Source organism: Bufo gargarizans, chromosome 5 (genome assembly GCF_014858855.1).
Source record: "Bufo gargarizans isolate SCDJY-AF-19 chromosome 5, ASM1485885v1, whole genome shotgun sequence".
NCBI lineage: Eukaryota > Metazoa > Chordata > Amphibia > Anura > Bufonidae > Bufo > Bufo gargarizans.
Window position 1 is genome coordinate 221128803 of NC_058084.1, and position 22679 is coordinate 221151481.

At 44.9% G+C, this 22679-nt stretch overlaps 1 protein-coding gene across 1 annotated transcript in view; it reads right to left on the minus strand.

Annotated features, from left to right (window-relative positions):
• ADCY1 (adenylate cyclase 1) overlaps positions 1-22679 on the minus strand; it is a 435025-nt gene that overhangs the window by 142406 nt on the left and 269940 nt on the right. Inside the window, exon 10 of the mRNA XM_044294968.1 lies at positions 5310-5407. Coding sequence (XP_044150903.1) covers positions 5310-5407 — 98 coding nt within the window. The remainder of the gene's footprint in view (positions 1-5309; positions 5408-22679) is intronic.

Below are 22679 nucleotides of genomic sequence, written 5' to 3' on the forward strand. Positions count from 1 at the left end.
GCTGGCGCTGTCGGATTACATGGTGAGGCATACACCAGCAGCGCAGCCCATCCTGGACCTAGTACCAGCACTGCCGTAGAACATGGTGAAGTGACAAGCACCAGAAGGGCAGTTGAAGCTGGTACGGTGGCACGTGCAGTAGTTCCCCCGTCGCAGCCACCACACAGACAGGCCCGTAGAGCCCCTAGAGGACCTTAGGTGCTGGCAAACCCTGATTGGCAACCCCCCATCTTCAGCCACACCAGTAGTTCCCCCTTTCACCGCCCAGTCTGGAGTTTGGGTTGAGACAGCTCAGATCGGATCGGCACTGGGGTTTTTTGAGCTGTTCTTCACTGCGGAGCTCTTTGACTTAGTCGTGGCAGAAACAAACCGGTATGCCACTCAATTTATATCCGCCAACCCGGGAAGCTTTTATGCCCAATCTTTCCGGTGGAAACCCGTCCAAGTTTCCGAACTTAAAACTTTTCTGGGCCTTCTCCTCAACATGGGCCTGACAAAAAAGCATGAGTTGCGGTCATATTGGTCCACGAACCCAATTCATCACATGCCCATGTTCTCTGCTGCCATGTCCAGGACACTATTTGAGACCATCCTGCGTTTCCTTCACTTTAGTGATAATAGCACCTCTCGTCCCAGAGGCCATCCAGCTTTTGACCGGCTCCACAAAATTCGGCCCCTCATAGACCACTTTAACACCAAATTTGCAGATTTGTATACCCCTGAGCAAAACATCTGCATAGACGAGTCCCTGATACATTTTACCGGGCGCCTTGGCTTCAAACAATACACCCCAAGCAAGCGCGCCCGGTATGCGGTCAAATTGTATAAGCTCTGTGAAAGGGCCACAGGCTATACCCACAAATTTCGTGTCTATGAGGGTAAAGATCAGACCCTGGAGCCGGTCGGTTGCCCTGACTACCTGTGGAGCAGTGGGAAGACAGTCTGGGACTTGGTGTCACCCTTATTTGGCAAGGGGTACCATCTTTATGTGGACAATTTCTACACAAGTGTGCCCCTCTTCAGGCATTTGTTTCTAGAACAGATTGGCTGCTGTGGCACCGCGCAACCTAGTCGCCAGGGCTTCCCCCCAACGGCTCGTTACCACCCGTCTTGCAAGGGGGAAGAGGGCTGCCTTGTGTAACGAAGAACTGCTCGCGGTGAACTGGAGAGACAAGCGTGACGTTTACATGCTCTGCTCCATTCACGCAGACACGACAATCCAAATTGAACGGGCAACCAGTGTCATTGAAAAGGCCCTCTGTGTCCACAACTATAATTTGCTCATGGGAGAGGTGGACTTCATTGACCAGATGTTGGCTCCTTATTTACTCTCCCGCAGGACCAGACGCTGGTATAAGAAGGTGTCTGTATAGCTAATTCAATTGGCTATGTACAATAGTTTTGTTCTCTACAGTAAGGCTGGGAGAACAGGATCCTTCCTCAAATTTCAGGAAGGATCATCAAGAACCTCCTGTATCCAGGAGGTTCCGTGGCCCCAACCACCAGTGTAGTGAGCCGTCTACACGAGCGACATTTCCCCAATGTCGTTGCTGGTACCTCAAACCAAGTGCCACCCCGAAAAAGATGTTGTGTCTGTAGCAGGAGTGGAATAAGGCGTGACACCCGCTATTTCTGTCCTGACTGCCCTGACCACCCTGCCCTATGCTTAGGGGAGTGTTTCCGGAAGTACCACACACAGGTACACCTAGCATAGGGATCACATCTCACAGGACAGGCACACAGGGCTATTAGGGACAAAGTGCATAATGCACTTCGCACACATCTCTGGGCAATTTGCGCTTTGCACATTGTCCCATGGGGAAGGAGAGGTTTGTCCTATAAAAGGTAAAAAAAAAATAAAAAAAATCACAGGTAAGCAAAAAGGTTAATGTTCCAAAAGTTCAATAAAGTTTATAAAAGTTAATGTTCTGTTTCAAATGTTATATAAAGTTAAAGGGACACTAACAGGCCCAATAATCATATTTTGGTATATATATGACAGTACAGGTCTTCTAAAGTGTATTAAAATCATATAAGTATCCCCCCTGTCCACCTTATAAATACAGTAAACTGAAGTTTTATAACTTGGTAGAAGCGTCTTCATTCTGCCCAAGGGGCGGCGTTTCATCTCCACTTGCGCCCAGCCAGCCTCGCCCCAACTGCCGTTTTGAAGCGCCGCCCAGCTCATCAATATTCACTTCGCTGGGCTGCTACTACTGTCCCCGACTGCGCAAGATCCGGCATATGCCCAATACAATCCTATGGGCATCGGCCTCCGTCTTAACTTCAGCGCATGCGCCCGGCACCCTCACTGGCCAGGATCACATCACGCCTGCGTTCAGTCAGCATCTTCAAGGCCGCTTCAGCCTCTTCGGTATGCGTATGCGTCGGGCACTGTTCAGAGCAGCGCTTCAGAGCACTGCTCTCTTACACCTCAGAATGAGTTAATACTAGAGGCCGATGCCCATAGGATTGTATTGGGCACGCGCCGGATCTTGTGCAGTCGGGGGACAGTAGTAGCCGCCCAGCGAAGTGAATATTGATGAACTGGGCGGCGCTTCAAAACGGCAGTCGGGGGCGGCTGGCTGGGCGCAAGTGGAGATGAAAAGCCGCCCCTTGGGCAGAATGAAGACGCTTCTACCAGGTTATAAAACTTCAGTAATCTGTATTTAAAAAGGTGGACAGGGGGTATACTTGATGATTTTAATACACTTTAGAAGACCTGTACTGTCATATACCAAAATATGATTATTGGGCCTATCAGTGTCCCTTTAATGTTAATACATTTTTGCATTGTGGCCTGGTTTTTTAACCTTCTAGGTGGACCAACTGATCAACCAGCTGCAGCCCTGATGTGCATTCTGACAGAAGCATTGCGCTGCTGTCAGATTACACAAAAGTCGTGTATGCAGAGCTGCAACACAAAATTTCTCCTCTGCAGTAAAAAAGATATGTTTGCCGAGGCTTATGAGCTGAGGGTCGGTGTTCATATGCTTTGGCAAACACTTTGTCACGAGGGTGTCAAGAACCACGCCTGACTCCGTTATACCCGGGGTCAGGAAGTCGCAGCGGTTGGCTGCGCGCTCTATGTAGAAAGATAGGGCTGTTTCTTTATGGTAGCTTTCTGGGTTTGCTTTGCAACCCTTTTTGGCTCATTCAGGGATCCGTAGCTCCTTCTCCTCAGCTGTTCCTTGTCCAGCACTCCCAACCTCCTTATATTCCCCTCGCCCACTTCTCTGGTTGCCAGATATAGAGCTTCCTGCCTGGACTTCTATACTGACCCACTGGAGCTGTGTTGCTACGTTCCCTGGTTGTTGTTCCAGAACGTTACCTTCCGGGTCCCTGTTGGGCCTTTGTGGTCTGCTGTTGTCGCCCACCTGGGATAATATGTTTGTCTGTATTGTCTGTCCTCTCCTTGGTGTTTTCCTCTTAGTGTCAGTGGTGCGGACTAGTGATCCCACCGACCCGTTCACTACCTAGGGCTCATCTTAGGGAAAGCCAGGGCTTAGGCACGTGATCGGCGCACGGGTGAGGAACCCGTTTAGGGACGTCAGGGCAGTCAGGTGCCAGCCGCAAGGTGAGTCAGGGGTCACCACCTTTCCCTCTCCCTTGGGCAGGGCCTTCCCTTTTCCCTCCCTGTGCGTAACGCCGGTCATTACACACTTTGTGTATAAAAAAAATAATAAAAAAAAAATATTCCGGCAATGATTTATTCATCCACATCGATTGATGTGAATGGAGAAATCGGGTTTGCCAGGGCATACGGGCTGAGTGGGTTTGGATGTTGGGCGGAGCTCCTATGTCCTGGCAGACGCCTTTCCCCTCCTTTTTTTTTTTTCACATTTTTTGGCAGAGATTTCTTTTCATCCACATTGATCGATGCGAATGAAGAAATCTGTGCCGTTCATTTTTTCTTTCAGCCCAGAGGCTGAACGGAAAAAAAATATATCTCATTACCCGTATGCTCAATATAAGGAGAATAGCAGAAACTCCTAATGCTGGCCATACATGTAATGATTGTGGAGACCCTCAAATGCCAGGGCAGTACAAACACCCCACAAATGACCCAATTTTGGAAAGAAGACACCCCAAGGTATTGAGTCCATGAAAGATTGAACTTTTTGTCCCAAGTTAGCAGAAAGGGAGACTTTGTGAGAGGTGAGGGGTATGGTGAATTCATGTAAAATTTTATTTTTTGTCACAACTTAGCGGAATATGAGACTTTGTAAGAAAAAAAAAACATTTCCGCTAACTTGTGACAAAAAATAAAAACTGCCATGAACTCACTATGCCCATCAACGAATACCTTAGGGTGTCTACTTTCCGAAATGGGGTAACTTGTGGGGTGTTTCTACTGTCTGGGCATTGTAGAACCTCAGGAAACAAGACAGGTGCTCAGAAAGTCAAAGTGCACCATAGTTTGTAAACGCTCTAACTTTTACTCAAACCAATAAATATACACTTATTGCATTTTTTTTTATAAAAGACATGTAGAACAATACATTTAGAGAAAAAATTATATAGAAATGTAGTTTTATTTGAAAAATTTTACAACAGAAAGTGAAAAATGTATTTATTTTCAAAAATTTTGGTCAATTTCAATTAATATAAAAAAAAAGTTAAAATGTCAGCAGCAATGAAATACCACCAAATGAAAGCTCTATTAGTGAGAAGAAAAGGAGGTAAAATTCATTTGGGTGGTAAGTTGTATGACCGAGCAATAAACCGTGAAAGTAGTATAGTACAGAATTGTAAAAAGTGGTCTGGTCATTAAGGGGGTTTAAGCTAGGGGAGCTGAGGTGGTTAATTATTGTGAAAGACCTCAAGGGTTAACAAATTTTGAATAATTTGAGGGGTATAGTTTCTAAAATGGGGTAAATAAGCCCCTCAAAATCACTTTATAACTGAATTGGTACTTAAAAAAATGGTTTTGGAAATTTTGTTGAAGATTTGAAAAATCGCTTCCAAAATTTTAAGCCTTCTAATGTCCTAAAATAATGAAATGACGCCAACATAAAGTAGACGTATTGAAAATAGTGAATTTTCGCAAATTTGGGGATTTTTTTATAAATAAAGGTAAAACCTATTGACTCAAATGTATCACTAACATGAAGTACAATTTGTGACGAGAAAACAATCTCAGAATGGCTTGGATAAGAAAAACTATTCCAAAGTTATTACCACATAAAGTGACATGTCAGATTTGCAAAAAGGTGAAAAGTGGCTTGGTACTGAAGGGGTTAAACCTCTAAATGCAAGGGACAGAGCAAACATGAAAATGGTAAAAAAAATAACTTGAGAATACTTACTGTGGGATTATCAAAAGGTAGACAAGACCAAATAAGGCAGCTAAAATTAATGAAAGAACGACTGCACTGGTAAAATATTCATCATGAAGCTGGTGATACTGTTAAAAGAAAAATGCATTGGTTTAAACAAAACAGATATTATACTAGACAAAAAGATGATACAACAAAATTTACACAAATATTAAGAGAACTTTGATTTTCCTGGAATTTATCCATCTACCGTATCTACATATTTTCAGTCTTGTAGTTATTAACTGCAGGTGGCAAGAAAGACTAATAATTACTAGGAGGTTTTACAGAATAGAAAAGATAATATCATTTACATTTCCATATAAACCCATTCCTTTTTGCAGTCAGCTTTGGCAGCAATGCTTTTATTTTTTCACCCCCACGTTTCAAAAGCCATAACCTTTTTTATTTACCTACCATACATAGTTAAATGAGGCTATTTTTATGGGATGAGCAGTATTTCTTTTTAATGGCACCATTTAATATATTACATAAAGTACTTAAAAACTGTTACAATTTGTTAATGGGGTAGAATAAAAAAATAATAATACAATATGGCCATTCATTTCTATGGGGTCAGGGCTGTGTGAAAAACGCTGAATATAGAACATGCTGCGTTTTTCAAGCAAATCAGAAGTGATGCATGAAAAAAAATGCTCATGTACAAAGAACCATTGAAATGAATGGGTCAGGATTCAGTGTGGGTGCTATGCGTTCACGTCACACATTGCACCGATGCGGAACACTTGCTTGTGTAAAAGGGGCCTAAAGGAAATTGTAAAGAGATGGCTAACTACTTAAACAGAGAAATTGATAAAATTAAAATGAAAAGTTAAAGGGGTTGTCCGGGTTATATAAATATATGCACATGTGCCTTATAACATTTTTCTTCTATAGTACCGGCTCATGTGACCCGTGACGTCATCCACCAGGCTCCTGTGATGACGTCTCGTGTACAGAGGGAGTGGCCCTGCTCTGTACACGAAACGTCAGAGCCTACTACTACCAGTGCAGGCAGCGTGTGAGCAGCGTGTGAAAACACCAGAGCCCTGACCCAATTCGGATTCTGATCGACCAGGCTGGGGTAAGTTTCAGGCTTAGGAAGACAATAAGATGCTCCTCCCCGTTGACCTCCTGAGACAGTACAGCACTGAGACCCACCTCCGAAGAATCGGTCTGTACTATAAACTCCCTTTTGAAGTCGGGCGTCACCAAAACCGGGGACCCACGCAGGGCCAACTTCAAAGCGGAGAAAGCCTTTTTCCGCCTGCTCATTCCAGTGGACCGTCACTGACCGGCATTTCTTCAAAAGGCCTGTTAATGGTGCGGCCACTGTGGCAAAGTGGGGGACAAACCTCATATAGTATCCCACCATTCCCAGGAACGACTTTACTTACCGAGTAGTGAAAGGTCAGGGCCAATTCCGAATTGCTTCAATTTTGTTAACTTGAGGTTTGATAACTCCGCACCCAATTAAATACCCTAGGTACTTGGTATCTTCTAACCCTATCGCACACTTTTTTGGGTTAGCGGTTAAGCCAGCCTCCCTATGGGAGTCCACTACAGCCTGCACTTTAGGTAGGTAACTTTCCCAGTCAGTACTGTGGATAACGATATCATCCAGGTACGCCGAAGCGTACCGATAACGTTGGAGTACAAAGTCCATTAGCCTTTAAAAAACTTGATGGGAGCGCCATGTAGACCAAAGGGTAATACCTTATACTGATACAGCCCCTCTGGTGTGATGAAAGCCGTTTTCTCCTTGGCAGCCTCCATAAAGGGTACCTGCCAGTATCCTTTGGTGAGGTCCAAAACAGAAAAATACCGGGCTTGGCCTAACTTCTCAATAAGCTCATCCACTCAAGACATGGTATATGTGTCAAACTTGGAAACCTCATTAAGTTTGCGGAAGTCGTTACAGAATCGTAACATCTAGTTCGGTATTAAGACTATCGGACTGGCCCATTCACTTTTTGACTCCTCGCTGACACCCAGCTGTAAAATCAGCTGAACTTCTTCCGAGATGGCTTTTCGCCGCTACTCAGGTACCCGGTATGGTTTCAATCGGATTCTGGCCTGAGGCTCAGTGACAATGTCTTGTCAGATGATAGAAGTGCGTCCAGAAAGGTCTGAAAACACATCTGTGTTCCTGCTGACGAACTCCCTGGCCTCCTGAGTCTGTTTAGAGGAAAGGTTGTCAGCGATCTTCCCTCATATCAGGCAGTGGGACTGGAAACTCTACCCCCAGAAAACCCGGCCGGGGGCTGTTGTCCGTACTGGTCTCCCTATCTTTCCACAGTTTCATTAAGTTTACATGGTACACCTACTCCAGCTTCCTACGCCCAGGCTGGAGTACCTTGTAGGTTACCTCCCTAACTTTTTCGAGCACTTTGTAGGGGCTCTGCCACCTAGCCAGGAACTTGCTGCCCACCGTCGGCACCAGAATCAAAACCCTGTCTCCCAGGTTAAAATTCCGAACCCAAGCCTGGCGATTATAGACCCTACTCTGGGCTCGCTAGGCTGCCTCCATATGTTCCTTAACCAGCGGCAATACTGTCTCCATCGGCTCTTGCATTTGAGTGACATACTCAATCACACTTTTATGCGGTGTGGGTTGTTCCCAATCCTCTTTGGCTATGTCCAACAAATCATGCGGATGTCGGCCATACAGCAGTTCGAAGGGGGAGAACCCAGTAGAGGCCTGGGGTACCTCTCGCTCTGCGAACATGAGATAGGGCAGTAGAAGATCCCAATCCCTCCCATCCTTAGACACCACCCACTTTAACATGTTTTTCAAGGTTTGATTAAATCTTTCTACTAGGCTGTCCGTTTGCAGGTGATAGACGGACGTCCGTAACCGTTTTATCTGTAGTAGTTTACTGAGTTCCCTCATGACTTTTGACATAAAAGGGGTCCCCTGGCACGGTCAGAATCTCTCTCAATAGGCCCACTCGGGAAAACATCTCCACTAACTCTTTGGCTATGAGTTTGGCCGAGGTACAGTTGTGTTCAAAATAATAGCAGTCAGACATCACTAACCTGATCAATCACGGTTTTAATAGAAATTATATTTCTACATGGCAAATAATTTACTAGCAGGTGCAGTAGAGTAATAGAGATCCAACAGACCCAACAGTCATGACATGCATGCTGCTGATTCTCTGTAATTCAATCACTTATTGAACGGGGCATGTTCAAAATAATAGCAGTATGGAGTTCAATGAGTGAGGTCATTCATTCTTTGAAAAACAGGTGGCAATTATTGCCCTTATTTAAGGAAGGAAGGCAGCAAATGTTGTACATGTTGGTTACAGTGCATTTCTCTCTGAAATTCTGAGGAAAATGGCTCATTCCAGACATTGTTCAGAAGTACAGCGTACCTTGATTAAAAAGTTGATTGGAGAGGGGAAAACAAATAAAGAAGTGCAGAAAATGATATGCTGCTCAGCTAAAATGATTGCAAATTCTTTAAAATGGCAACCAAAACCTGAAAGACGTGGAAGAAAGCAAAAAAGAGCCAATGAGCAAATTGACTGGCCTAAAGAGATATTTTGTGGACTGATGAAAGTAAGATTGTTCTTTTTGGGTCTTGTGGCTGGAGACAGTTTGTCAGACAACCCCCAAACACTGAATTCAAGCCACAGTACACTGTAAAGACAGTGAGGCATGGTGGCGCCACCATCATGATATGGGGATGTTTCTCATACTAAGGTGTTGGGCCTATTTATCGCATACCAGATCATGGATCTGATTGAATACATCAGAATACTTGAAGAGGTCATGCTGCCTTATGCTGAAGAGGAAATGCCCTTGAAATGGGTGTTCCAACAAGACAACGACCCCAAACACACCAGTAAACGTGCAATATCTTGGTTCCAGACCAACAAGCTTAACGTTATGGAGTGGCCCGCCCAATCCAATAGAAAACTTATGGGGTAACATAAAAAATTCAGTTTGAGGCAAAACCAAGAAATAGAGACAAACTGTGGAATGTAGTCTAATCATCCTGGGCTGGAATACCTGTTCACAGGTGCCAGAAATTGGTTGACTCCATACAACACATGTACAGCAGTTCTCAGAAACAGTGGTTATACAACTAAATATTAGTTAAGTGATTCAAAGGAAAGCAAAATCTTCAAATATTTTTCAGTTTATATAGTGAATGTTTGAGTTTGTAAAGAAGAATACAAACACTGCTATTTTTTGAACAGTCTTATATTCACTTTTCTTCAATTTATTTAGAGGAACAACACAAATTTGATATATTTTTCTTCGTGTTTTGATTTGGAATAGAATGTGTAGTGTCCCCAATGCATTGGTGTGTATGGAAATAAAAGTTATTAGAAGGATTTTGAGCTTTGTTCACTTTTTTTTTAAACACACTGCTATTGTTTTGAACACAACTGTATGTCGCCTCCGTGTACCGAGTGGCATAGAATAAGGACTACCAAGGTGTGTTGATGCCCTCTAGCGGACTTCGGTACTGGGCCTAGGAGATCCATAGTAATCCGCTAGAATGGAACCTCAATAATCGGGAGAGGGACCAGGGGACTACAAAAATGTGGCTGGGGGCTGGTTATCTGGCAGGTTGGGCAAGACTTGCAATACTCTTCCACCTCTCTGAACACAATGGGCCAGTAAAATCGCTGTAGAATCCGATCCTGTGTTTTCTGCTGGCCCAGGTGTCCCCCAAGAACATGTTGGTTGGCTAACTCCAACACGAGCTTGCCATATGCCTTGGGCACCACCAGCTATTCAATATGCTCACCCCGTAGTCGATTTACCCGGTACAGCATCTCCTGTTGAACTACCATATTTTCTACTACTACCACATTTTCCCAGGCCCGAACTAGAGTCGGGTCCTGCTGCTGTGCTGTACCAAAATGGTCTCCAGAGATGTTGAGGTCTGCCAATTCCGGACCCGGCGGCAAATCTTCCACGTCTCCCACCATTAAATTCAGTGGGGTTGGCCCCCCCATTCCTCCACAGTGGCGGCCACCCCTACTTCTGGCCCTTCAGTCTCAGGTTCCCAGGGTTCCAGTTTCCCCCCTGAACAAAGCCATTCTATTGGGGTTGCTCTTGCCCCATGGGTATTGGTGGCTCTCACCTCAGGCCACAGTGACAGGAAACCGGGGAAGTCTCTCCCAATTATTATTTTACAATATAACTTTGTGGCGACGACCACCTCATGAGTCCAACTGCCGGCCACCATGGATAGAGAAACCAGGGTGGTGGAATAGTCCTTTAAGTCTCCATGGATGCACACAATGCCGACTTTTCAGCCAGTATTCTCGGCGTACCACACTAGGGCAGCTCTTACAGGGACACCAGGCTCCCTGAGTCCAGCAGCGCCACCGCCAGGGTATCTTCCACTTGTCTCAGGAGTACCAGTTGCACAAAGCCTTCTGGCATACATCGAGGGTCAGTAGCCATAGTAAGTGTCCATGGGTTCCAGTTGGCCCTTATGTGAACAGGCTCTTAACACCGCCAACACAACACCGGAGCTGGATCTGCAGGGAGTACATCCCGAGCGGGCCTTGCTGGTACCAGCCGCCTGGTCAAGGGTGGAGATTTCCGGGGTTTAACTGGCCCCCTCCCAACAGAACCCCCCTGTAGATTTCTGGTAGCTTCATAGCACTCCACCAGGTAGACCATTTCTAGGGCATCACCAGGAGACAACTGGCCAATTGCTGGAGAGGGTACGGCAAAGCCCTCCAGAACATATCAGCCAGCAGACGGTCCAGCATAGCAGTGGGACTCAGTATGTCAGGCTGCAGCCATTTTTGCAACCAGTGTAGCAGATCATCATATTGCGGTCTGACGGGTTCAGCTGGGTTAAATTCCCACTGATGCAACCCCTGGGCCCGGACCAACACATTCACCCCCAGTCTGGCCAGAATCTCACCCTTTACGGTCGGGTAGTAGGCCGCTTGACCATCTAGTAAGTCGAAAAGTACCTGCTGTTCTTGGGGTAACTTCTCCCTCACGGCCACCTTTTCGAATACCGCTAGATCGGACGACGTCGTCCGAGGGGGTCATCTTAGGGATCGCTGCAAGGTCAACTTTCCGGGAATCGTGGACGTTCTGGGACACTTCTGCCGCTTGTAACGCCATCACATGCTGTAATAGCAGCTGGTTGGTTTCCTACTGCTGCAAGTTAGTCTCCATTTTGTCAGGGGACTTGGGTCGTAACCTTACCGGCTTGATATAGAACATACACCCGTGCCCGGAAAAAAAAACACTTTTTGGCCTTCAGGCCAGCCTCACTGCGTGTGCCCACTCCCAGCCACCAATTGTGAAAATTTGCTCTGGTAGACAGGTTAGCGGACGCAGTATAGAGGCAAGGAACCAGGTTGTAAATCAAACTTCAGTGTTTTATTCACACTCAGCAAAACATAAACAGTCTTGGTGCTTGTTCATACACAGCAAAAACAAAACAAGGTTCACCTGGAATCCTAGGTGTTGGTTCACATCTGGCTGAATGCTCAGCCACAGAACAGTTCACTGGGAGGCCTCCAGGCAGCCTGCACGTCTGTTTGCAGTATTCAGCCTAGAGGAGTCCACAGCTTCACTGTCAGATGGAGGAAAATCCACCCCACCTGATAGTGCTGACTGCTTTTATAAGCCTGCCAAGACCCGGCCTGGAACGCGGGCAGGCGCCACCCACACAAAACTTTGGCTACTCCCAGTACGAGCCGTCCCGGATCAGCTTTACAGCCATACTAAACAGCTGAATCGTCAGACAGCAATCTGCATTAATGACCCTTCAGGAAAAAAAAAAAAAGAGGCTCTTACCTCAATGAGGTCAGGAACCTCGGTGACACGTACCGACCATCAATGATGGCCCCTTGTTCTTTTCTAGAATATATATATATTTTTTAAAAAGGCGCAAGGGGCCGTCATTGACGGAAGGTATGTGTCACCGAGGTTCCTGGCCTTGGTGAGATAAGAGCCGGTAATTTCAAGGGTCAGGGGCAGCTAGTGCTGATTGACACTTTGCTGATAGTATGGCTGTAAAGCCAATCCGAGCCGGCTCTTACTGGGAGTAGCCAAAGTGCTGGGTGAGTGGCTACTCACCACGTTCCATGCCAGGTTTTTACTGGCCTATATCAAACCCGGCCAGAAGTCTCAGTTGTGTGTGGATTAGTCCTCTCTGACAGGGGAGCGCTGTCAGTCTCTGTGTGTTTGGGAACTGAGAACTTGTGCCGTGCTAAAGGGCTGAGAGACAACCGCTGGGAAACAGGCCCTAAAGCCTGCTGTGGGTGGAAAAACTGCTGACCAGGTGAAGGCTTTTGTTCTATGGACTTTTTATGGTGTGAACAAACACCAAGACTGCAAACTGTTACTTTTTGTTTTTCCTTATGTGTGAATAAAACACTGAACTGTTTTAGTTAAAGACTTTGTGGTTGCCTCTGTACTGCGTCCGTTAGCCTATCTACCAGAGCAAATCCCCACAATATGTATACAGTGATATAGATCGGTAAATAAATATCTCCATAAATATATATATATATATATATATATATATATATATAACAAAAAACTTTGTAGGATGGAGAAATGTGGTACACTACCCTTTCCCATCCTGCAGAGTCCTAAAAAAGTCATTATTTTTATTTATTTTTTACAATGGAACTCCATGGTAGTGCAGGGTGTGATGTGTGTGGTGCAGTGTGTGATGTATGCTTTGCAGGGTGTGATGTGTGTGGTGCAGGGTGTGATGTGTGTAGTGCAGGGTGTGATGTGTATGTGTGTGATGTATGTAGTGCAGAGTGTGATGTGTGTAATGTGTGTAGTGCAGGGTGTGATGTATACATGTGTGTGTTGTATGTAGTGCAGATCTTCTGCTTGTATGTACTTGGAGATGATCATGTGACTGTGTTTGTATGTGAGGTTAGGATGTGCAGTGAAGGGGGAGGGGAAGGGCAGATTATTCACACCCACAAATATTCATGAGGGAGAGCTTAGTCATTTTTGTTACACGCCCCCACAGCTTTGCTGAAGCATGTAAACAAAGCACGAATAACGGAACTATGCATAGGTGTAAGTATGTTTTCTTTTTTTTTCTTTCAAGAAATCAAGCTTAACTAATGTATATGTATGCCATGATGAGTTTTATAATGTATTTTTTTTTTCCATTAGTCGGATAGCCCCTTTAACCACCTCCCGACCGCATAACGCACGGATGCGTCCGGGAGGTGGTTGATTTATTCCTCCTGGATGCATCCGTGCATCATCTCGCGAAACGCGAGATTTCGGTCACAGCCGGCCCGCGCATGCGCATCGCGGGCCGGCATTTCGTCAAGGAGCATTTCGTCAGCAACCTGCCAGCCAATGATCGCGGCTGGCAGGTTGCTGATTTTTAAAAAAACCAATGACAAGCCAGATAGCAGATCATATTTGTAAATACTGCTCCTCTACTGGTCCTTTTCGTCGGTTGGATCCAGCAGAGGAGCAGGCTACACAGTGAGTACACCAAACACCACATACTAGCCCCACATCACCCCCCTGAACCCCAATTAACCCTTTGATCACCCCTTTCAATCACTAGTGAAAGGAAAAAAGTGATCAGTGCAAACTGTCACTTTTTTTTTTCACTGGTATTGACCGTTAGGTTTTAGGTATAGTTTAGGCCCCTTGGTTAGGTAGTTTAGGGATCAGTTAGCGCCCAGCCCACCGCACCGCAGTCCGTTATTCGCTGATTAGCGTATCGCTAATCAGCATTTGTACTTTTATAGTATCTGGAAGTGATCAAAACTGATCACGGTCAGATCTATAATTGTATTAGTGTCACTTTAGTTCGCCCTCCACCCAAAACGCAGTGTTTGCCCGATCAGACCTGATCGGTCGCCCACACGTGCGTTCACCCACGCCTGCCCCACCGTAGTGACAAAAAATATATTTTTTTTGATCACTGCACATTCACTTTACACACGCTGCGGCGATAAAAGAATCAGTTTTGATATTTTTTATCAACCGCAGCGGCCTCCGGTACTTCGCTAGCCTCCCATTTGTAAGACAGGCTTGCTTTTTTTTCTTGGGTAGTCTCAGGGAATACCCCTAAATTTAGTTGCCCAAATGTCAAACAGGGGGTATTCTTCTGAAGAGGCCTACAGGCTTCTGACCCAGTCGGATGAGGAATGGGAACCCTCATCTGATGAATCGAGCGGGTCAGAATACAAACCTATAGAAAGCAGTGGCTCTCTGACCCAAAGTTCGGACGAGGAGGCTGAGGTCCCTGATAGCACCAGACGTACCCGGCCCCGTGTCGCTAGACCGCAGGTTGCGCAGGATCCGCTTCAAGAGCAGCAGAGTGGGGCTGGTGCTGTCGGATTACGTGGTGAGGCATACACCAGCAGCCCAGCCCTTCCTGGACCTAGTACCAGCACTGCCGTACAACATGGTGAAGTAGCGAGCACCAGAAGGGCAGTTGAAGTTGGTACGGTGGCACGTGCAGTAGTGACCCCGTCGCAGCCACCGCAAAGACGTGCCCGTAGAGCCCCTAGAATCCCTGAGGTGCTGGCAAACCCTGATTGGCAGTCCCCAACTTCAGCCGCACCTGTAGTTCCCCCTTTCACCGCCCAGTCTGGAGTTCGGGTTGAGACAGCTCAGATCGGTTCGGCCCTGGGATTTTTTGAGCTGTTCTTGACTGCGGAGCTCTTAGACTTAGTTGTGGCAGAGACAAACCGGTATGCCACACAATTTATAACCGCTAACCCGGGAAGCTTTTATGCCCAGCCTTTCCGGTGGAAACCAGTACAAGTTTCCGAAATTAAATTTTTTTTGGGCCTTCTCCTCAACATGGGTCTAACTAAAAAGCATGAATTGCGGTCATATTGGTCCACAAACCCAATTCATCACATGCCCATGTTCTCTGCTGCTATGTCCAGGACACGATTTGAGACCATCCTGGATTTCCTGCACTTTAGTGACAACACCGCCTCCCGTCCCAGAGGCCACCCTGCTTTTGACCGGCTTCACAAAATTCGGCCCCTCATAGACCATTTCAACCTGAAATTTGCAGATTTGTATACCCCAGAGCAAAACATCTGCGTAGACGAGTCCCTGATACATTTTACCGGGCGCCTTGGCTTCAAACAATACATCCCAAGCAAGCGCGCCCGGTATGGGGTCAAATTGTATAAGCTCTGTGAAAGGGCCACAGGCTATACCCACAAATTTCGTGTCTATGAGGGAAAAGATCAGACCCTGGAGCCGGTCGGTTGCCCTGACTACCTGGGGAGCAGTGGGAAGATAGTCTGGGACTTGGTGTCACCCTTATTCGGCAAGGGGTACCATCTTTATGTGGACAATTTCCACACAAGTGTGGCCCTCTTTAGGCATTTGTTTCTAGAACGGATTGGCGCCTGTGGCACCGCGCAAACTAGTAGAGCGGGCTTCCCCCAACGGCTCGTTAGCACCCGTCTTGCAAGGGGGCAGAGGGCCGCACTGTGTAACGAAGAACTGCTTGCGGTGAAATGGAGAGACAAGCGTGACGTTTACATGCTCTCCTCCATTCACGCAGACACGACAATACAAATTGAGCGAGCAACCCGTGTCATTGAAAAGCCCCTCTCAGTCCACGACTATAACCTTTACATGGGAGGGGTGGACTTCAATGACCAGATGTGGTCTCCGTATTTAGTTTCCCGCAGAACCAGACACTGGTATAAGAAGGTGTCTGTATATTTGATTCAATTGGCTCTGTGTAATAGTTTTGTTCTCTACAGTAAGGCTGGGAGAACACCATCCTTCCTCAGATTTCAGGAAGAGATCATCAAGAGCCTCCTGTACCCAGGAGATTCCGTGGCCCCATCCACCAGTGTAGTTAGCCATCTACACGAGCGACATTTCCCCAATGTCGTTGCTGGTACCTCAACCCAACCGTCACCCCGAAAAAGATGTTGTGTCTGAAGCAGGAGTGGAATAAGGCGTGACACCCGCTATTTCTGTCCTGACTGTCCTGACCACCCTGCCCTATGCTTAGGGGAGTGTTTCTGGAAGTACCACACACAGGAACACATAGCATAGGGATCATCTCACCAGGACAGGCACACAGGGCTATTAGGGCCCATTCACTCAAAGCTGCTGCAAACGTCTCCTTTCACCTGGGACAAAGTGCATAACAAACTTCGCCACATCTTTGGGCGATTTGCGCTTTGCACATTGACCCATGGGGAAGGAGAGGTTTGTTCTATAAAGGTAAAAAAACAAAAACAAAAAAAAAAACAAAAAAAAATAAAACACCAGTAAGCAAAAAGGTTAATGTTTAGTTCAAAAAGTTAAAGTTTATATGTTCTGTTCCAAAGTTAATAAAATTATTGCGTTGCGGCCTGTTTTTTTTTTTTTTTTTTTTTACCTTCCAGGTGGACCAACCGATCGACTAGCTGCAGCACTGATGTGCATTCTGACAGAAGCATTGCGCTGCTGTCAGATTACACGCAAGTCGGTGTATGCGGCGCTGCAAGACGAGATTTCTACTCTGCAGTAACAGATATGTTTGCCAAGGCATACGAGCTGAGGAGGAGGCGGCGTTCCTATGCTTTGGCAAACACTTTGTATATAAAAAAAATAATAATAATTCCCGGCAATGATTTATTCATCCACATCAAGTGATGTGAATGGAGAAATCTGGTTTGCCAGGGCCTACGAGCTAAGTGGGTATGGATGTTGGGCGGAGCTCCTATGTCCTGGCAGACGCCTTTCCCCTCCTTTTTTTTTTGGGCAGAGATTTTTTTCATCCACATTGATCGATGCGAAGAAGAAATCTGTGCTGTTCATTTTTTTTCTTTCAGCCCAGAGGCTGAACGGAAAAAAAAATCTCATTACCTGTATGCTCAATATAAGGAGAATAGCAGAAACTCCTAATGCTGGCCATACATGTAATGATTGCGGAGACCCTCAAATGCCAGGGCAGTACAAACACCCCACAACTGACCCCATTTTGGAAAGAAGACACCCCAAGGTATTCGCTGAGGGGCATATTGAGTCCATGAAAGATTAAAATTTTTGACCTAAGTTAGCAGAAAGTGAGACTTTGTGAGAAAAAACAAAAAAAAATCAATTTCCGCTAACTTATGCCAAAAAAATACATTTCTATGAACTCGCCATGCCCCTCATTAAATACCTTGGGGTGTCTTCTTTCCAAAGTGGGGTCACATGTGGGGTATTTATACTGCCCTGGCTTTTTAGGGGCCCTAAAGCATGAGAAGAAGTCTGGGATCCAAATGTCTAAAAATGCCCTCCTAAAAGGAATTTGGGCACTTTTGCAGCCTAGATGCGCAAAACTGTCACACATGTGGTATCGCCGTACTCAGGAGAAGCTGGGGAATGTGTTTTGGGGTGTCATTTTACATATACCCATGCTGGGTGAGATAAATATCTTGGTCAAATGCCAACTTTGTATAAAAAAATGGGAAAAGTTGTCTTTTGCCAACATATTTCTCTCACCCAGCATGGGTAGATGTAAAATGACACCCCAACACACATTCCCCAACTTCTCCTGAGTACAGCGATACCAGATGTGTGCCACTTTTTTGCAGCCAAGGTGGGCAAAGGGGCACATATTCCAAAGTGCACCTTTCGGATTTCGCAGGCCATTTTTTACACATTTTGATTGCAAAGTACTTCTCACACATTTGGGCCCCTAAATTGCCAGGGCAGTATAACTACGCCACAAGTGACCCCATTTTGGAAAGAAGACACTCCAAGGTATTCCGTGAGGGGCATGGCGAGTTCCTAGAATTTATTATTTTTTGTCGCAAGTTAGTGGAATATGAGACTTTGTAAGAAAAAAAGAAATCATCATTTTCCGCTAACTTGTGACAAACAATTAAAAATTCTAGGAACTCGCCATGCCCCTCACGGAATACCTTGGGGTGTCTTCTTTCCAAAATGGGGTCACTTGTGGGGTAGTTATACTGCCCTGGCAATTTAGGGGCCCAAATGTGTGAGAAGTACTTTGCAATCAAAATGTGTAGAAAATGGCCTGCAAAATCCGAAAGGTGCTCTTTGGAATATGTGCCCCTTTGCCCACCTTGGCTGCAAAAAAGTGTCACACATCTGGTATCGCCGTACTCAGGAGAAGTTGGGGAATGTGTTTTGGGATGTCATTTTACATATACCCATGCTGGGTGAGAAAAATATCTTGGTCAAATGCCAACTTTGTATAAAAAAATTGGAAAAGTTGTCTTTTGCCAAGCTATTTCTCTCACCCAGCATGGTTATATGTAAAATGACACCCCAAAACACATTCCCCAACTTCTCCTGAGTACAGCGATACCAGATGTGTGACACTTTTTTGCAGCCTAGGTGGGCAAAGGGACCCACATTCCAAAGTGCACCTTTCGGATTTCACCGGTCATTTTTTACAGATTTTTATTGCAAACTACTTCTGACACATATGGGCCCCTAAATTGCCTGGGCAGTATAACTACGCCACAAGTGACCCCATTTTAGAAAGAAGACACCCCAAGGTATTCCGTGAGGGGCATGGTGATTTCCTAGAATTTTAAATTTTTTGTCGCAAGTTAGTGGAATATGAGACTTTGTAAGGAAAAAATAAATAAAAAAATCATAATTTTCCGCTAACTTGTGACAAAAAATAAAAAGTTCTATGAACTCACTATGCCCATCAGCGAATACCTTAGGGTGTCTACTTTCCGAAATGGGGTCATTTGTGGGGTTTTTCTACTGTTTGGGCATTGTAGAACCTCAGGAAACATGATAGGTGCTCAGAAAGTCAGAGCTGTTTCAAAAAGCGGAAATTCACATTTTTGTACCATAGTGTGTAAACGCTATAAATTTTTTTTTTTATCAAAGACATGTAGAACAATAAATTTGGCGAAAAATTTATGTATGGATGTCGGTTTTTTTGCAAAATTTTACAGCTGAAAGTGAAAAATTTCATTTTTTGGCAAAAAAATCGTTACATTTTGATTAATAACAAAAAAAGTAAAAATGTCAGCAGCAATAAAATACCACCAAATGAAAGCTCTATTAGTGAGAAGAAAAGGAGGTAAAATTCATTTGGGTGGTAAGTTGCATGACCGAGCGATAAACGGTGAAAGTAGTGTAGTGCAGAAGTGTAAAAAGTGGCCTGGTCATTAAGGGGGTTTTAGCTAGCGGGGTTGAAGTGGTTAAGTAACTTTTTAAGTATTTTTCTTCACAGTTTTTGCATTCATTTCAAGCTATTTTACAAACCGGATTCCAAAAAAGTTGGGACACTATACAAATCGTGAATAAATACTGAATGCAATGATGTGGAGGTGCCAACTTCTAATATTTTATTCAGAATAGAACATAAATCACGGAACAAAAGTTTAAACTAAGAAAATGTACCATTTTAAGGGAAAAATATGTTGAATCAGAATTTCATGGTGTCAACAAATCCCCAAAAAGTTGGGACAAGGCCATTTTCACCACTGTGTGGCATCTCCCCTTCTTCTTACAACACTTAACAGACGTCTGGGGACCGAGGAGACCATTTTCTCAAGTTTAGAAATAGGAATGCTCTCCCATTCTTGTCTAATACAGGCCTCTAACTGTTCAATCGTCTTGGGCCTTCTTTGTTGCACCTTCCTCTTTATGATGCGCCAAATGTTCTCTATAGGTGAAAGATCTGGACTGCACACTGGCCATTTCAGTACCCGGATCCTTCTCCTACGCAGCCATGATGTTGTGATTGATGCAGAATGTGGTCTGGCATTATCTTGTTGAAAAATGCAGGGTCTTCCCTGAAAGAGATGACGTCTGGATGGGAGCATATGTTGTTCTAGAACCTGAATATATTTTTCTGCATTGATGGTGCCTTTCCAGACATGCAAGCTGCCCATGCCACATGCACTCATGCAACCCTATACCATCAGAGATGCAGGCTTCTGAACTGAGCATTGATAACAACTTGGGTTGTCCTTGTCCTCTTTGGTCCGGATGACATGGCGTCCCAGATTTCCAAAAAGAACTTCGAATCGTGACTCGGCTGACCACAGAACAGTCTTCCATTTTGCCACACTCCATTTTAAATGATCCCTGGCCCAGTGAAAACGCCTGAGCTTGTGGATCTTGCTTAGAAATGGCTTCTTCTTTGCACTGTAGAGTTTCAGCTGGCAACGGCGGATGGCACGGTGGATTGTGTTCACTGACAATGGTTTATGGAAGTATTCCTGAGCCCATTCTGTGGTTTCCTTTACAGTAGCATTCCTGTTTGTGTTGCAGTGTTGTTTATGGGCCCGGAGATCACGGGCATCCAGTATGGTTTTATGGCCTTGACCCTTACGCACAGAGATTGTTCCAGATTCTCTGAATCTTCGGATGATGTTATGCACAGTTGATGATGATAGATGCAAAATCTTTGCAATTTTTCGCTGGGTAACACCTTTCTGATATTGCTCCACTATCTTTCTGCGCAACATTGTGGGAATTGGTGATCCTCTACCCATCTTGGCTTCTGAGAGACACTGCCACTCTGAGAAGCTCTTTTTATACCCAATCATGTTGCCAATTGACCTAATTAGTGTTAATTGGTCTTCCAGCTCTTCGTTATGCTCAAATTTACTTTTTCCAGCCTCTTATTGCTACTTGTCCCAACTTTTTGGGGATTTGTTGACACCGTGAAAATTTGAATTAACGTATTTTTCCTTTAAAATGATACATTTACTCGGATTAAACGTTTGATCTGTCATCTACGTTCTATTACAAATAAAATATTGACATTTGCCATCTCCACATCATTGCATTCAGTTTTTATTCACAATTTGTTTAGTGTCCCAACTTTTTTGGAATCCGGTTTGTAAATTGAGGTCTCTAATTCATATACAATATGGGTCAATTTGCTTTGTCTAGAATGCAGTTTAGCTCAATATAGCTGTTTACACGTGCACTAACATTATATTTTTACATATGTATTTGTTATCTTCCACAATGCACTGCTCACTGTTGACAGCAGTTCAACAAAATTCTGAATCTAGGTATGTGTCTGAACAACCAATAAAACATCTTGAATTATAAACTGGTATCAGATAAGTAAAGTAAACAATTTACAGGTCTACTTAAAGGGGTTGTCTGAGATTTGAAAACTGAAAAAATTATGGATGACTGGCCAATGTGTCAGAATAAATAAAAATAAAGCTCATTAACCTGGTAGGGTACAGAAGTCTGACATGAAGTGAATGGAATAAGAGATGTGCCATAAGTACCTACTGACACCAACTAAGTGTTTTTTGTTTTGTTTTTTACTACAGGCACCATACCTGGACATTCATTTTTTCAGGTCTTTAACTTTTTATGTACATTTAAACTGTGAAATACTGTTAAATCACTCATATTCAGTGATTAAAGTGCTGTTGTAAAACCACTCAGGAACAAGAGAATGACAGTAAAATAATAGAAAAAAAGGGGACTTCCGGGGGTGGGGCATCGGACATGGCCGCATCTTAAAGGGGTATAACTATTGATGATTAATTACTCTAAAAACATAAATTACCCAATATAATCATCTTCATCTGCCACCCACTGTGTTTCCTCATAAATTACCATGGCATCGACCAGTAGTTCTGAGCCTCTGTTAGGTCGAGCATGCTCAGTGTGTTGCTATCAATTCTCTAGCTAAATGTCTTGTGTTTGTGTGCTGGTGATCACTGAGTAGAGGGGACATGACTGGGCTGTATATCAGGCAGCCAATCAATGAACAGCAACACTCATGAACAAGCAAAAACTCACAGCAGGAAAACTAGGGTTTGTGGGGGTTGCAGTCTTTGAAGTTTTGTGAGGGAAGATCAGGCACCATGATACTATCAGTGTGTCGAAGCCTCAAACAGGAGCTAGACAAATGGATTTCAAGGTAAATTGAAGCTCTGGTTATATATATAGGTATGGGTTCTGGTTGGGTCACAGTTTTTTAAAAATTAAGTTATTTTTCCAGAATACCCCTTTAACAGAGCTCTCATCTTACCAACCAAGAATCTGCCTCCACCGGGCACACAAATTCAGCAGTGCCAGCATTTAAGAGTGGTCATACCACCCGGGAAACTAATGGCCCGGAGAAGGCTACCTGACAACACCCCGGGCAGCGGCAATAAGCCACACAGCCTTTATGTATGCCGCTGGAAGATGCGGCTGAGGCCTGCTTCTTGTCCCCGACGCTGGCTCCCCTCACACAGCTCGGCATCCAGCCTGGCAGCAGCACAGAGACCTGCCTCAAGATATCCGGCATGCTGCAGCGGCCACAAAACACAGCTCCTTAGAGCCGCACCCTCACCACCGAGGCCTGTGCCCCCCTCCTAACCTGTACCATAAATTACTTGGTACTTCTGGCAGGCTTGTCGTGGCCAACAATCCCACACCGACCTCTCCCTGCTGTGG